This window comes from Mauremys mutica, chromosome 2 (genome assembly GCF_020497125.1).
Source record: "Mauremys mutica isolate MM-2020 ecotype Southern chromosome 2, ASM2049712v1, whole genome shotgun sequence".
In the NCBI taxonomy this organism is placed as follows: Eukaryota; Metazoa; Chordata; order Testudines; family Geoemydidae; genus Mauremys; species Mauremys mutica.
The window spans coordinates 277,431,212-277,448,653 of record NC_059073.1 but is presented as its reverse complement, the minus strand read 5'-3'; the positions used below and the strand labels follow the sequence as shown (position 1 = coordinate 277,448,653).

The 17,442-nt window shown below is 44.1% G+C and overlaps 1 protein-coding gene across 6 annotated transcripts in view; it reads left to right on the top strand.

The window, feature by feature from the left end:
- RBM33 (RNA binding motif protein 33) overlaps positions 1–17,442 on the top strand; it is a 162,346-nt gene that overhangs the window by 11,556 nt on the left and 133,348 nt on the right. For all 6 annotated transcript variants that reach the window (XM_045004268.1, XM_045004267.1, XM_045004270.1 and 3 more), the window contains exons 2-4: positions 2,549–2,627; positions 13,847–13,895; positions 17,129–17,205. In XM_045004268.1, coding sequence (XP_044860203.1) covers positions 2,549–2,627; positions 13,847–13,895; positions 17,129–17,205 — 205 coding nt within the window. The remainder of the gene's footprint in view (positions 1–2,548; positions 2,628–13,846; positions 13,896–17,128; positions 17,206–17,442) is intronic.

The window sequence follows — 17,442 nt, the reverse complement described above, 5'->3', positions numbered from 1 at the left end:
ATCAAATTTTGATAGTACCATGGTAATTTGTAACTCTGACTTTTGGTCTGTAGATTTATTTGTATTATGCTAGGCAAAGTACAGAAATGAAAGTATGGTCCCTTTTCTCCAAAGACCTTATAGTCTAAATACATGAAACAACGAGAGATTACAACAGACAGACATGGGAGGCACAAGATAAGTGTGAAAATCATGATTCTTGTAATAAGAAGTGTCTAGCCATTGCTGAGTCTTTGGTAAGAATCATGGCAGAGGAAACTTTAATAAGAGATTTGAAAGAGGATAATGTAGCTTTGTGAATCTTTACAAGGAGTTCCTCTCATGGATAAGGGATGGCATGGGAGAAAGTGCAAAGATATTTAGAGGACACTGATGAGTGATAGAGGGACTAATGGATAATAAAGGCTGGTAGTGTTGGTAGCGTGGAGGGCAAGGTCTACAGTAGAAAACTCTTGCTGGAATAGTAACGTTGATTAGGACTGTGATTTTTTTGACACACTTCTATGCCGGGAAAAGCTCTGGTGTAGATTGTTATACTACAAAAGCACTTTTAAACTGGTATTATTTATTTTGTTCAGTATAAACTATACTGGCAAAAGCCCTTTTTTTGCTTATTAAAGCTGCATCTATAGTAGGAGAGGATTTGTCAGTGTAGTTTCCCCTTTTCTAATGTATACCAGGCTGAAGTAAAGGTTGATGGCAGCATACATACCATTATAAGAAATAAGTAGGATGAGGTGAAGACCCAAAGAGCCATAGGGCTTATCTACACACACACGTTGGTTCTATTGCTTTAACTATACCGATATAATTAAAGTAGTATAACTCCCCCTTAGTGGGCACGGTTATACCAGTGTAACCTATTCCTCTTTTTGTACAGAATAAGCTGTACTGGTATAAGGTAACTTTTTACTAGTATAACGTGCCCATGCTAGGGGCTGTACCTGTAGAACTGGTGGTAAAAAAATCACACGCAACTGACATAGTTATATTGGTATAAAAACTACGTAGAGTAGACCATACCTGTGAGTGTATGGTGAGCAGGGGAAAATGGAGAGAGTGGTGACATAATCAGAGCTATAATTCGGGAAAATGGTTTCTGCAGTAGCATTTGACTATATGGGGATCAAGATGGTATTTGGTAAGGCTGGAAAGGAGGAGGTTTTAATGGTCAAGGAGCAAGATGATGTGAAGTCCTGGACAAACATTTTATCTGTGTGGGCAGAGAAAAAGCTGGATCTTGGATGTTGTGGAGGAAATGTAGATACTGCTTGGATGTGGAGTGCTGCACTAATATGCTAAGTAGTTGAGTTCCCTTGGTTAGGACCTTAAAAATGGTGTATTGTTTCTTTGCCAAAACAAATCTAAAACAATGCCTTTTGCCTTTTATACCTCATCATGCATGACTTGACTTTCATTGGGTCACAAGCTACTGCAAACAATTTTAATGGCATGGGAATGTATAGTGACTACCATTTTAGTTTGAAAACAGTTGTATTAGTGATGACTGCCCTAGCTGAGTTTTCATTATTTTTTATGCTCACCTTGGGTTTTCCATGAGTGTCATCAATGAAACCTGCATTTAAATTAGACAAAAGGAAGATAACTAGGGTTGGCCATTGGGTGGGGGAATTGTCACAGAAGGATGCCCGGTTGAATGGACCTGAACACACAAAATCCTAAGTGGAAACTGAAAAGGTGTAGGTTTTTAAAGGCTTATTTCAAACCAAACCATCAAAAAATCATTCTGAGATTGGCCCTAATTTGGTACCCCTTTGTTGTAAGAGACGAAATAATTGTACTTATTCTAGTCAGGAAAGTGATTATGTAAAAATGGCACCTGTTTTATAGAAGCCATTAAAACAAAAATCATGTTAATCCAAAGTTCTAGTGATAGCCTTTTTTATACTATAACCATATTCCAGTTGGGGGTGAGGAATGGATTATTCTCTCCTCACAAGAGATGGTCCCTCTGAGTTACAGGTCAGACATATTAGCTGGGCAATATGGGAAGATTGTCTGAACGCTGCATGCTGCACCTATTTTGTGGATAAATTTAGAACTTCAGTTTTCGAGGCTGCCAAATTCTTGTCACTTACAAACAAATTCACTTAAAGCAAAATATTTCCTGATAACCAGTCAGCACAACTTGGCTTTTTTAGACAGTGTTTAAATACTTTTTACCATCTGAAATTTGGTTTCACTGCAGACGTAGCTTACTTTCTGTTTGTGGGCTGACCCTTTGATTGTAAACTTTTCAATCAATGTGCTGACATCCTTTCCTACATTTGATTTCCCCACATTGCAGTCTCAACTTCATTAGCAATAAGACCTCTACATCTTACTATTACTACTTCCTTACTAACTAAGGCCAAACTACATCTTAACTTTTTGAATTAAACAAATACTAGAGAAAAATTGTAAAACCAAAAAGGCGTAGGACCGTAATTCCTAAAGAGAACAAGTCATTGCATCAGGATTAGAAAACTTCTGCGCTTCCTATATATATTCCAGTAAGAACTATCTAATGTAGTCTTCTGCTTTACAGATGATGACTTTGATCAGTTTGATAAGCCTGGTGCAGAAAGGTCTTGGAGAAGAAGAACTGGAGACGACGACTGGGACAGGTAGTTAACTTTTTTCATGGTCAGACATTGTATTACATTGCTTTAGTTTCTTGGAGTGCCATTTTGTATTCTAATTCTTAAAACAGTGCCAATTCAGATACTAATGAAGCTGTTGGCAGCTATGTGTCTGTCAGTGGATGCTAAATGTTGGCAAACATATATACCTGCCTTGACAAGCTTAGAGTCTGAAGGCATGAACAGCTCCAATACAGCATAGAATAGATTTTTTTAAATGTTGGATATACGTAACTGTTTTTGCAGTCAGCTTTCTGACTACACTTACCTTCTCAATCATGGAATATTTAAAGCTATTTTAGCCAATCTTTGGAGGCATATGCCATAAACAACTGATAACTTCTGTTAAAACTTGTGATCTTTGGCTACCTTTAAAAAAAAATTGTCTTTAATCTGAGTCATTCTTTTTTTTTTGGCAGGGGGAGGGGAAAGGATGGGTGGATTTCTTTTAGATTTTCTGTTGAAAAATATAAAGCTATTGAAAAGATTTGAAAGTGTGACCAAATTTAGGGCTTGTCTGCACTGGCAAGTTTCTGTGCAGCAAAGCAGCCTTTTTGTGCTCAAACTGTGGACGTGTACACACTGTCAAGCCACTTTGTACACAGAAACTCCCCAGTTGCAGTGCTGCAAAAAAAATCACCTTGACGAGAATCGTAAGGCTGTTTGTGCAGAGGCTCCAGTGCTCTATTGCCAGTGTAGACACTTGATTGCGTTCTGTGCTGTAATTGGCCTCCAGAGCCGCCCCACAATGCCTCAAGTTACCACTCTGCTCATTGTTTTGAACTTGGTTGCCTTGAAGACATACGTCACTCCCCTTTCAAAGCACCGTTTCTGACAGCTATCTGGGACATAAAGCAAACCATTAATGTGCAATGCTTGTGCTGTTGAACACAGAGACATGTGTCTGTGTGTGTGAGAGAGACTGCTTTGCGGAGAGCCCAGGGAGGGAGGCAGGGGCTGATGTCAGGGTTTCCCCCTCTCCCTGCTTCAGGACTAGTTGCTTCCTGCCGCTGTCTGAACTTACAAGACAGCATGCTGACATACTCTCTGGCCCTAAAACACACTGTCTGTCTTTCTCCCCGCCCTCCATACACTCACACGCCCTGTCTCACTCTCCTCCACACCTCCCCCCCTTCAGTTGAAAAGCAGCTGGCAATATAACAGGATGCCCATGGAAAAATGGGATTGGGAAACCTGCATCATATAATGCTGTGCCTGCCCGATGAGGCATTGCAAACCCTTCCCGAAGCATCCTGCGGCCAGTTGCACAGTGGGATAGCTACCACAATGCACTGCTGTCTTTGCCGTTGCAAGAGCTGCTAATGTGGATGCACTCCAGCATCACAAGGAGCACAGTGTGGACATGCAAGAGCGGTTTAATTCCAGTGTTTTAATAAAAGTGGTATAACTTGTGGCACAGAAACTTGCCGGTGTAGACATACCTTTAGTTGGGAAGCAAAGCTATGTTCTTTTGTATTGAGTCCTACAATCCAACCACACTTGTCAAGTTACTTGCCAAAAAAATTTACACGTTCTCTTCCATGCTAGTATCATGGTGATTTGTTCAGACATTTAGTATAGTAAAACCGATGTAGAGTCTAATCAAAGTCCCTAATTGATTTAATGCTTTTGTCTGATCTTTCACTCTGTTTACAGTACAATTTTTATCCACTCTAAGGACATGTCTAGGCGACAAACTTTTGCTGCCGCAAGTTACGTCGGCATAAAGCTGCTAAAGTTAGTATATTGCTTGTGTGCATGTATTCTTGGCTCCTTGCATCAGCGCTGTGCATAGTCACCAGAACTGCTTCTTTTGATGCACAGTGTAGTGCACTATGGGTAGGCATCGCAGTGTACAAAACTCTGTCCAGCGCAATGCATGGTGGGGCAGAAACAAGTCACGCAGGGGTGACTGGGACTGTAGGGTCAAGTTCCCATCATACAACTTTCTACACCCCTTAGAGTCTTCTCTATCCCATAATTTTTGTGCCTGTGTTGAAAATTCCATGAACCTGCTATGACATTCCCCAGGGTACAGTCTGGACCAGGGGTGGGCAAACTTTTTGGTCTGAGGGCCACATCGGGTTTCAGAAATTGTATGGAGGGCTGGTTAGGGGAGGCTGTGCCTCCCCAAAAAGGCAGGCGTGGCCCGGTCCCCACCCCCATCCGATCCCCCTGCTTCTTGCCCCTCACGGCCCCCCAGAACTCCTGCCCCATCCAAACCCCCCATTCCTTGACGGCCCCCCCGAACCCTTGCCCCATCCACTCCTCCAACTCCCTGTCCCCTGACCGCCCCCAGGCCCCCACCCCTAACTGTCCCCCCTGCCCCATCCAACCATCCCTTCTCCATGTCCTCTGACTGCCTTGGAACCCCCACCCCTGACTGCCCCCAGCTGCCCCATCCACCCCAACCCCCCACACCCACCCCTGCTCCCTGACCGGCCCCGGAACTCCCGCCCCTGACTGCCTCCCGTCGCCCCATCCAACCCCTCCTCTCCTTCCTGACTGCCTCTTCCCCCCAGGACCTCTGCCTCATTCAGCCACCCCTTCTCGCCGACTGCCACCGGAACCCCCTGCCCTCTATCCAACCCACTGCCCCCTTACCGGACTGCCTGGAGCACCGGTGGCTGGCGGCGCAGCTGCACCATGACAGGCAGCCATGCCGCCTGGCTGGAGCCAGCCACGCACCGTGCAGCACAGAGCACCAGTTCAGGCCGGGCTCTGCAGCTGCACTGCCCCAGGAGCTCGCTGCCCAGAGCATTGCGCCGGTGGCGCAGTGAGCTGAGGGTGCGAGGGAGAGGGAAGAGCAGGGGAGGGACTGGGGGCCAGCTCAGGGGCTGGGGAGAACGGTCCCGCGGGCCGGATGTGGGCCGTAGTTTGCCCACCTCTGGTCTGGACTGTTGAACAGCTGTGTTCCCTCAATTCTCCCACTTGGTGTGCCTTTTACACTACTTCACTGTGAGAGCGACAACTCCTGATCTGCCCCAACACCGCCTCCAGCATGTAAATCTCTCCAGCTATACTGTATGAGTGTTACAGCCAACCACCCATGAGTTATGCTTTGGGCAACACCAGCAAACACCCTGTCCCAGACTTTCTCCCAGAAATGTGCATCTTGTATTGCCCAGTACCCTCCTGGACAGTACAAGCTCATATAAAGTCCATCATTTCATTAATAGATGTGCACAAACCTTATCTCAAATGGAGTTTCCCAAACACTTCAGTCCAAACACACACACGTTTAGATAAAACAATAAAATGAGTTTAACAACTACAAAAAAAAAAGTAATAAGGCATAAAAAGTCAGAATTGGTTACAATGAAATAAAAGGTAAAATGCAACTAAGTAAACTAAAAGCCAAAGTTTCTCTCACTACATGCTCTAGTAATCCTCTCTTCTCTTCCCCCCCCCCCCCCCGGTTCAGTGTTAATTTCCTTGTCCTTCAGGTGTGGTTGATGTCATGAGTAGAGATGAAGGGAGAGATAATTTGGGGCCTCTGCTCCCCTTTCTCTTTATTTGAAAATTATCTCCAGCTGAGGTTCAGGAGACCGCTTTGCATCAACCTAGTTGTGCATGTGTCTACACTTAAATATCTACCGCCAATGTAATCTCTCCATTACACTGACATAGTAACACTAAGCAGCGCTGAGCCATGGTCAATGTATTGGGGTCGACGTAGCACAAGTGAAGACACTGAATTACCTATGTCAACCCTAACAGTCCTCCAGCAGCTATCCCATAATGCCCAACACTGACCACTCTGGTCACAATTGCTAACTCCACTGCCCATGGGTTATGGTGACCAGAAGCCACACACCCCATCCCTTTAAAACCCTGCAGATTTTGATATGCCTTTTCCCAATTGTCCATCGTGGCAAGCACACCTACCAACTTTCCACTGTTGTGTGAAACTGCCCAGCTGGCTCCATGTTCCAGACTGGACTACACAGGAGATATTGGATCTCTTGGGTCTGTGGGGAGAAGAGGCTGTGAAAGCACAGCTATGGACTAGCAGTAGAAACATGGACATCTATGAGAAGATTGCACAGGAGGTGCAGGAGAAGGGGTCTGACAGAGATCAGCAGCAGTCCCGTATGGAAGTGAAGAAACTGTAGCAGGCACATGAGAAGGACAGGGAGGCCAACAGTTGATTCAATGCCGAGACATGGCCTGCTACTTTTACAAAGAGTTGCATGCAATACATATGGGGGAGACCCCACCACCACCCCACACGCCACTGTGGATACCTCTGAAGAGTCCAAGTCACAGGCTCCTGACATGAATAGGGAGAAAGTGGAGGACGACGAGGAGGGGGACATGCGACTGGAAGGTCTAGCTGTGCCACAATCCAGGACCTGTTTGAGACTCCACTGCAGTCCAGTTGAGCATAGGCAAGCCTGATGCAGAAGGAACCTTGGTTAAATTGGTTAATTTGTTTCCCATTGCAGTGATGGCACCCCCAACTTAGAAGGACACAGCTATCGACTTTTCATTAATCTAGTTGTATGAGAAGAGGTAGTGGTACAGCAAAGAGCTAGAGCTTTTATCTGCTTTTTGTGTCCCTGTAGAGTTAGGCCAGGGGTGGGGGGCATGAGGAACAGTTTGTTTCTCTCTCAAGAGGATGTCCTTTGAATCGTTCTGAGAGATCCCGATGAAACTTCCATGGAGGTACACAGCAATCCTCTCCCAAAGGTTTCTAGGGGCTGCCTTATTTCTTCCTCTGCAGTAGTACGCCTTCCCACGTCAATCAACAATGTCTTCAGCAGGCACCAACGCAGTAAACAGACTAGCAGCATACGAGCCTGGGTGGCTTCAGGATGCCTGCAGCAGCTGTGCTCTCTGTGCTTTTGTTACCCTCACGAGTGAGATAGCAGCTAAAATCACCACCACCTATGGGAAAAGCTGCTACTATTCCATGCCATTGCCCTATACTCAATTTCATGCAACTGAGCAACTCCCTCCTCGTTTCTCATATCCCTGACAGGCCATACTCACCACAGCTGCCGAGCACAAGTACTCTGAAGCAGAACTGTCAATAAGCATGTCTTGTTTAAAAATTATGGGGAGCAAGGGAAGGTAGTTCCAAATCTTACCTTTTGCTTTCCATTTGTGACTATAATGATGAAGTCCCGCTGTGTGTTTTATCTGTGGCTGCTGCTGTTGGGGGATTCCCCCTCCGCGCCCAAAGAACACCTGAGCCAGATAAGGAGAAGAGAACTTGGGATGACATGTTCTGCACATCAGTGCTGAATCAGACAGTGAACAGAGGGTCTGGAAGATGAATATTGCAGACTGTATGGAGAGGGAAAGAGTGGACAGAAGAAAAGCTCAAGAGTCCCAGCAGGAAAAGGAGAGGGAGATGCACCAAGAAGTAATGGGACTTCTCCAGGAGACGGATGCTGCAGACTCTTGCAGACCTACAGTTTCAACAATCTCAGGCTCACCTTCCTGTGCAGTCCATGGAGAACTCCAATATAGCACCTCCTTGCACCCCCCTCTGCCAACATTCCACATGGCACCAGGGGCATCTCCCTATCCCTACTGCTCCACACTGGCAGACATTAAGGACAATATACATACAGTGACCTGCGAGTGCCACGCTTGATGCATGTGTACCTAAAATTGAAATAAATGTTCCTTTCTGTTCTTTAAGTTCTGTGATCCATACATTTATTAAGGTTTTAATGTATTTGCTTTTAACTTGAAAATAATTTTTTGTAGGTGTTTTCATTAGTAAATAAAACTGAATTGTTAGGAAAATAATTCATCATTATTAGTTCCCAGCATATGTTGCAGAATGCCTGAAAGTAGTGAAAGCACCCACACAGCCAGTATTGTACACTGTGACAACTCGTAGGATCAGTGGCAAACAGCCTAAATCATAAACAGCAAGCACCATAAAATTAATAGGCGCATTGTCAGTGTTATATTGATAGATGTGCAGCAAGCACCACGTAATTTGTAACAGGCCCCAAACTGCAGGGCCAGATAGAGCACAGTACACCACAACCCATTATTGTGGCTCTCTGTTGAAGTGTTCTTTCAAAGCCTCCCTGAGCCATAGAGCTCCACATTGAGCTCTTCTGATGGCCCTTGTGTCTGGCTGTTCAAACTCAGACAGACACTCCACCTCTGCACTCAGCCCCAGCGGCAACTCTTCCCCTTTGCTTCACACATATTATGCAGGACATAGCAGGCAGCTATAACAACTGGGATAATTTTCTGTCTGAGGTCCAGTCTTGTGAGTAAACAGCGCCAGCACCCTTCAGCCTACCAAAAGCACATTCAGCTGTCATTCTCCACCTGCCGAAACAGTAGCTGAATCTTTCTTTGGTGCTATTGAGGTGGCTGGTATACAGCTTATTGAGCCAGCGGAGTGAGGGGTAGGCTGGGTTCTACCAAAACACTACTGGCAGTTCAACATCGCCAGTGGTAATCGGCTGTTCAGGAAAGAAGGTCCCTGCTGGTAGTTTTATGAACTGTCCTGGGTTCTTAAAGATACAAGCATTATGCACCTTCCCTGACCAGGCAACATTGATTTTGGTAAAGTATTGCAGATGATCCACCAGCACTTGCGTAACCATAGTAAAATAGCCCTTTCTGTTGATGTACTCTGTGGCAAGTGTGACCAAGTTCCTCCTCTACCTTGGTGGGTCCTGCGCTTATTGGCGGATTTGCTCGCTTCACAGATTCACCCTGTGTGTCAGGAAACAGCCCAGAGACCTTGCCCTCTGGTAGAAGCCACAGTCCAGGTCAATTTGTCCTGCGTTTGATCAGGAGTTGGGAGATTTGGGGGGAACCCGGGCCCGCCCTCTACTCCGGGTTCCAGCCCAGGGCCCTGTGGACTTCAGCTGTCTAGAGTGCCTCCTGGTACAGCTGCATGACAGCTACAACTCCCTGGGCTACTTCCCCATGGCCTCCTCCCAACACCTTCTTTGTCCTCACCACCAGACCTTCCTCCTGATGTCTGATAATGCTTGTACTTCTCAGTCCTCCAGCAGTTTGCCTACTCACTCTCAGCTTCTTGCACACTTCTTGCTCCCAGTTCCTCGCACGCACTTCCTCTCCTCTGGTTCCCTCTGGCCTGACTGGAGTGAGCCCTTTTATAGCATCAGAGGGGCCTTAATTAGAGTCAGGTGCTTAATAGCCTCACCTGACTCTTAGCAGGTTAATTGGAGTCAGGTGTTTTCATCAGCCTGGAGCAGCCCCTGCTCTGGTCACTCAGGGAACAGAAAACTGCTTATCCAGTGGCCAGTAGATCTCCCTTCTACTACTCTGCTGTTCCCAACTGGCTTGGGTCTATCACACAAGGTGGTCTGGTACCAAAATAGGGATGTGTGTGCTGTCTACCACTCCACAGCAGTTCAGAAACCCCACTTCTGCAAATCCATCCATTATGTCCTGCACATTGCTAAGAGTCACAATTCTGCATAGAGGAGACAATTAACGGCCAATCAGTTGTAACAAATTTCCACAGTGTGATCACCACTCACTTCTCCACTGACAAAACAGCTCTCATTTTTGTGTCCCTGTGCTGGAGGTCTGGGGCAAGTCTTGGCACACAAATCCAAGAATGTGGCCTTGCACATGCAAAAGTTCTGCAGTTTGTTACCCCACACCTGCATTATGATGCAATCCCACCGGTCAGCATTCGTTTCTCAGGCCCAGAAGCAGCACTCCACTGTTTGTAGCTGCTCCAGGAATGGGAGCTGGTGTTACTATGTCAGTGTAATTGGTGGTAGACATTTAAGTGTAGACACATGCACAGCTAGGTTGATGCAAGGCAGCTTATGTTGACCTAACTTTGTAGTGTAGACCAGGCTAAGCAGTTTCCTTTGAGCTAATGCTCTAGAAGTGCAGCAGTTATCACCTACTAACTTTTACTTGCCTTCCAGAGTAATTATCTCCCCTTCTGCTATTGCTCAGCAGAGGAAGGAGGGAGCTCTCACAGCCTTGTGAGAAAAAAGGGGAGTAGGAATCAAAGGTTCCCCATTTTGCTGCCGTTTGCTTTTAGTAGATAGTGAGAAGATCTGATTTATTTTCACTACAGTTGACTTCCACTGAGAGTGACTAGGTGACCACCTAGAGGTTGGCCAGTACTTCTGCCACTCTAACTTCAGGATTTTAAGAAGCATTGTGCTGCTATTTTTGTGATGAAAATGAGGGCACTGTTTGCCATGAGCCTCTTTTTATGGTAAAACTCCACTTATAATGAAGCTTTTTTGTTGTTTTGTTTTTAAAGAAATGGGGAAACACTAATTTTTTTGGTGAGGAATTAAGGCATATGAAGGTTCAGGTTTTGAGGAGAGCGAATCCATTTCTTTAAATGTAGATAGCCTCTTCATTGTGCTTCATGAATTTATTTTACTTCACTTTATATTTTAATTATATGAAGCAGTAACTTGCCTGCATTAATTTAACAGTACAGCTGCGATCTGCTTTGTTCATACAAATTGGACTTTTTTTTTATTGTAGTTACTACCAGGTGCTTATTATTTCAAGATTAAGGATACGATTTAGTCATGGAGGTCACGGCAGTTATGGATTCCTCCCTGACTTCTTTGGCTTCAGCTGTCAGAGGCTGAAGCTCAGGCCAGGGCTGTGCGTTCCTGCCCCCCACCGCTCCCCCAGTGGTGGTGGGCCTTGTGCTATCAGTCTTCCTCCCTCACTCCAGAGGTCGCACCCCGAGCTGGAGCCCTCACCCCACTCCTGCACCCCAACCCCCTGCCCCAGCCTGGTGAAAGTGAGTGAGGGTGGGGGAGAGCGAGCAAGCGACAGAGGGAGGGGAGATAGAGTGAGTGGGGAGTGGGGCCTCAGAGAAGGGGCGGGGCAGGAGCAGGGCCCCAGGGTGGGAGTGTTTGGTTTTGTGCAGTTAGAAAGTTGGTAACCCTAACCCCCCTGCGTGTCACCTCTGGTAGTTTTGATCATCTCCCATAGTCTACCCCCATGGCTTCCACCATTTTGGGTCGCTGCTTGGCCTAACCTCTTCCCCACCACCATGAAGCCCTTTTGAATTCTTAAATCACCTTACCCTTCCTTGGATATTGGAGCATGGTAACCAGGAGCTAGAGAACCTCTGTTACTTTGGAAGAGATATAGGGAGTAATCCAGAATGCAAAATAAGACACAGTTCTGGAAAATTGTTTCCCATTAGAATTTTAACAGTGCCTTTTTGAAACACTTGCCTCCTTGATGGGGTTTGGATTTAAATTCTACTGGATCCATTTCCTTTACAGAAGTCTCTGCCTCTGTGCATAAAGGGACCCAATGTCTGGTCACTTTATTGGGGGTACACGAGACAGGTGTCTCCTATACCCACTCTTGTTTGATATTGCTACTGACCCTTTAGCAATCAGTTTGTTAATATACATGGGCTGAAGTTTGAGAACAGCAAGCATAAATGAATGTTGTGTGCTGATAATCCCTTCCTATTTATTGCTGAACTGAAATCTCCTCTTCCTCATCTTTTGACATTTAAGAATATTTTTTGAACATTGTCAGGTAGTAAAACTAACTCAGCAAAACATATCTTAGGTACCAGCGTTAGTCCTGGAATTTTCATTGGGCTTCATCTGCGTTGAAATACCTATTCCATATTCCCAACCAATTTTCAGATCTAGCACGTATAATTTGGATCTGCAGCTAGACTTACTGGCAAATAAAGTGGAAAAATGGCAAGTGCTTAACCATTTCACTATGGGCTCGATTAAATATTAAGATGAATGTTCTACTTTGGTCGTTGAGCATCCTTAGTTACCTCCCTGTTTATATATCCCAAACTTACTTTACTGTAATTTATGGGCTGTTACCTTTTCCCACAAAGGAAATCCGTAAAAATCAGTTGTCTCTTCATGCTCTGCTTGCCATACATCTAAGGGTAGATTCTTATTCCTTAACACTAAGGCATATTCTGAATCCTTTATGCAAACCTTCAGAATCAGGGCTTGGAGATCCTAATATTGATACTTACAGAATGGGAACTTCAGTGCCCTCCTATTGTTGTGTCTTGGGATGTACATGTTACTGTCTCTCCCCCCTTGTTCTTTATGCCACTGGAAAGATCTGGGCAGATCTAGCCAAGGACCCTAACGTTTCTCACCTGCAAAAGTGGTTCTTTGTGGGCAACCCAGAACTTAGTTATGGGGGAGAGGTTATGGGCAAGTCTACACTACAAAATTAAGTCAACTTAAGTTACCTCAACTTACAGCCACTGCAGTAATTAAATCGGTTTTTCATGTCCACACTATGCTCCTTTTGTCGGTGGTGCTCGCTCTCACCAGGAGTGTGTCCACTGATTTAACTGTCAGCATGGGACATTGTGGTTTGCTGACAGTCGGAGCCCCACTGCCTGGGGTGCTGACAGCTGTCAGGCAGCAACAGGCAACGTAAGCAACGCAATGGCTAGATGGACACTGTGTCAACCTAACTACCTCGACCTAAGCACTACTCCTCTCACGAAGGTGTAGTAAAGTCTGTGTAGTGGGCGACTTATATCAGTGGGAGCTACATTTTAGTGTAGACTCTTAGTGATCATAGAATATCAGGGTTGGAAGTGACCTCAGGAGGTCATCTAGTCCAACCCCCTGCTTAAAGCAGTCCCAATCCTCAAGGATGGAACTTACAACCCTGGGTTTAGCAGGCCAATGCTCAAACCACTGAACTATCCCTCAAAAGCATTCAAACACTCTCCCAGCTTTGAACAAATCTCTTGAAAGGGGAGGAGTCTCTTTCTGCAGGATTTCTCTTACCCTCCAAATGTAAGTTCTTCTCACTCTTCAGCTGTTCATACTGGGTCTAATGGACTACCAGGAATGTTAGCTTCTTTGTGCCTCCTTAGTGGCTTAATCAAGTAGAATTAAGAAATGAAAGGCATGAAGATCTCCACATGTAGGGAATTGGATTTGAGTACTGTGATTTGGCTGTCTTGGGAAGGATGGCTTATAAAAGACTCCAACATCCTGAAAACATCCACCCTTCCTTAAGATAGAAGTTCAGTGCCTATCCCTTGCATAATGTAAACCTCTTTCCTGAGTCGTCATATTAATGTGCTATATATTTTATCAAATAAAAAGCATTATGGATTCAGTAACAATTTTCCTCTGACCAATGTTGAAATTACTGTATTGAATAATTATTCCAGAAAAAATATATTTTTCTTCATGAATGTGACATGGGTATTCTTAATATTCGCTTATATTTTCCAGTGAACTTGAAGATGATTTGCTTGGAGAGGATTTGCTTACTGGTAAAAAGGTAAGAAATAAGCATGTTTCATGTATGCCCAATAATTCATTATAATTTTAAATGTGAATCTATATTTTACTCACAACTCATGCTGTCACATTATATAACCATTTATAAATGATCAAGGATATCCTATTTATTTGGGTAAACTCAACTTAAATACAGAAATCTAAAAGAACCCCAAAACAATTCTTGCAGTTCACTGCGAAAGACAGCACGAACAATAGGAGACCTTTTAAACGTATACATATATTAATGTCACCTAGATCATCTAAACAGTAACGGTGGTTGGAATTTCTCCAACCACCAACAACAACTTTTAGTGGGGGGGGGGGGGGGGAATTGAGACATTTCGCAGAAATGGTTCAGTTTCGACTAAGTTCCTCTTAACCCCAGTGCTTTCAGTGTCTGTGACTAGGGCACCCTGACTTGCAGATTGCCCCAGGACTTCATTCCCTTTTGCAGAGAATTTCTAAATGTTTTGGTTTTGTTCTACATCAGAACAGAACCAATCCTTTGTGAAATGGAATTACTGTTCTCCACCCAGTTCTACTCACCAGTCCAGAGAGGTAGTTCTCAACACTAGTTTCTCTTGGCTTATTCTGTCACTTAAGCAGTGCAAAAACAACACTTCCCTGATGCTACCCAACATTCCTGTCTTCCCTTCCTGAGGACTGGCCTACACTAAAGCTGTAAGTCAACCTAAGTTACGTCGACTTCAGTTACGTAAATTACATAACTGAATTGGACATAATTCCCACACTGCGCTGTATTGACGGGAAACACTGTCCCGCCTGATTACCTTCTGCCTCTGAGAGGTGGAGTACAGACATTGACGGGAAAGCGCTCTGCCATTGCAATAGTACTGATTTAGCTGTAGGTATAGACAAGCCCTGAGACCCATTCCAACAGTCCTGTCCTTATTGATTCCTTCCAATCTGAGATACCAGTGCAGCTTCTTCAACCAGTGAACTGCAGCTCTTCTCTATCAGGGATGTACGGGGAAGGCAGGCAGCAGCCAATGCTCATAGCCACTTCCACTTCTTTCTGTGCATGGGGCAACTACTAGGCAATGGCTTTGTCCTTCCACAGTAGAAAAATCCATAATGCCAGTTATTGGGGCACAGATGGTGCTGAAAGGTCAGATTCCAATAAAAAGGGCTGCGAGGAGTACTGAACGTCTAGGGCATCACAGACTCCTGAAGAGAGAGACCCATTCCCAAAACAAAACTTCCTGTGGAAGATTTTACTTCCTTCAGCAGGCTTACTCTGTCTGCTGGAGAAAGTGGGGCTTCTCCTCAGAAAATAGGAAGAGAAAATAAAAGAAGAGGAGGCTACTCTGTTAAATACTAAGTAAACAAAATTAAAAAGAGAAATTGTTTTCTGAATATTTTACTCGCAGCTGGAGGATAGATTTTATGATATAACTTCTTGTTAAACAGACCTCAAGTACCACTGGCAAATTGGCTTTCTTTGTGTGCATTTTTAGTGGTTTGCACCATAAACATTAGTTTAATTCCATTATTTAAATTTTTTTTAAGATGATAGGAATAATACCTACATAGGAAATCCTTGCCATAATAAATTGTTGAAAAAACATCTCTCAGAATGGTTGGAGTTAGACAAATAAATTAATCAAAATATGAATAAATTCTAATCCATCATACAGGCAATGCAGGATTTCTTGTCAAAGTTACCTACTTACTCCTGGGGGAATTCTGCATCACTGTGTAATGCAGAATTTTGCAGAAATTAACGTGCGTGCAGAATTTCCTTTTCCCCCATACGAATGGGCTGCAGTGCTGTTAACTGCCAATAGGGGCTGCTGGACCCGGCAGAGCCCAGCTCATGCATAGAAGACACTGCCAGAGGGAGGGGGAGGGAGCTAGAGAGTTCCTGGCAGCTGCAGTTCCCAGCATGCCTTGAGGAAAGGAGAAGGCAGCATGCACAGAACTCCGTGCAAGCCTGGGACCGAGCATCAGGCTTTTTCTCCTCTGGATTCGTGGACTTGGGGGCTGTGTGTGGGGGGTGGGGTGGGGAGGGAGTCCTGCAGCTGGACTCTGGGAGGGGGAAGGTGGCAGAGAAACAGGAACTGGGTTGTCATAGGGGTTTCTTTAACTCTCTACTCCTGGGGGAAATTTTGTGTGTGTCTGTATTGTTACCAAATTACCAAAATAATTGAAAATGGCATGATTATGTAGTGTTATTTTGACAAATAATATTTGCAGAGTTTTAAAATATTGTGCGCAGAATTTTTAATTTTTTGGTACAGAATGCCCCCAGGAGTATCTATTGTTGTGCTGTGCAGTCTTATTTTAAATTTTTCAAGTGGCAGGACTCCCACCACTTTCTGTGAGATATTGTTCAACAGCCTAGTAATAAATCTTTTGGGAAGTTATTTCACTGATATTAAGCCTAAATTGGTTTCTTCTTAATCTCATCCCATTACTTATAGCTAAACCCACCTTCGTATAACTTTTAATGCTTTTACTACTTTGGGAGGATAGGAATACTGTCACTTAGCCAAGCTATGTGTAGTTAGCTCTTTTAGTTAGTAACTCATTGTTTTACAGATAAATAGAACAGTTGATAGTACGGCTGACAAACTGGAAGCAATTCAGAGAAGGGCAGCAAAAATTACATATGCCTGAGTAATTTTTTTCTCTTCTTTGAACTCCTTCCTATTTGCCCATATTTCTAACCTCTCTAGAGCCTTTCCAGTTATTTGTCTCTCCCAAGTTCGTATCCTCAAGAAATGGTAGTAACATGATGTTCACTCCCATCCTGTGTCATGCTAATAGATTATTTAATTAAGTTGTTTGTAAGAAGACACTTAATATCAACCCTTCTGATACTCCACTAAACACCTCCCCCAACTCATTACATTGCTGGTTGATCATTACCTTTAGTTTGTCCGTCAGCCAGTTTTCAGTCCCTGTGGCAATGTTGAAATCTAAGCCAATTGGAATGAATTTTGCAAGTTTTAATGAGAGACTATATCAAATGCTTCACTGAAATTTAGATATGGTGGCTTCTACCTCATTTCTTTCATCAGCTAATTATAGAATTCTTTTCAAAAAGCTATCAAATTTGAACAGACTTTTTAATTGTCAACATGTTGCTTATTGCCAATATTCTTTTATTGTAGTATTTAGAGAACCTTTTACTTTGCTTTTGTTTCAAAGAGATACTGTGTTTTTAAAAAAGTCATGAACATTTGTTCTTGTTTTATTATAATCTAGAATCAGTCAGACTTGTCAGATGAAGAACTGAATGATGATCTTCTACAGAGTGACAATGAAGATGAACAAAATTTTAGGTATGTGTTCTACGCCGCTCAGGGAGGTGGTGTTACTAAATGGGCATAGAGAGACACTTACATTGCCAGGAGCCAAATTTAAGTGATGATGCTTCCACAGCTAGGTTGACACAAGGCAGTTTACATCAACCTAACCCTGTAGTGTAGACCAGGCTCCGGAGTGTCACAGCTAAATACAAGATGAAACAGATTGTTAGGCATAAAGAGTTAGCACATGCTGAAAGAGACAATTCAAGG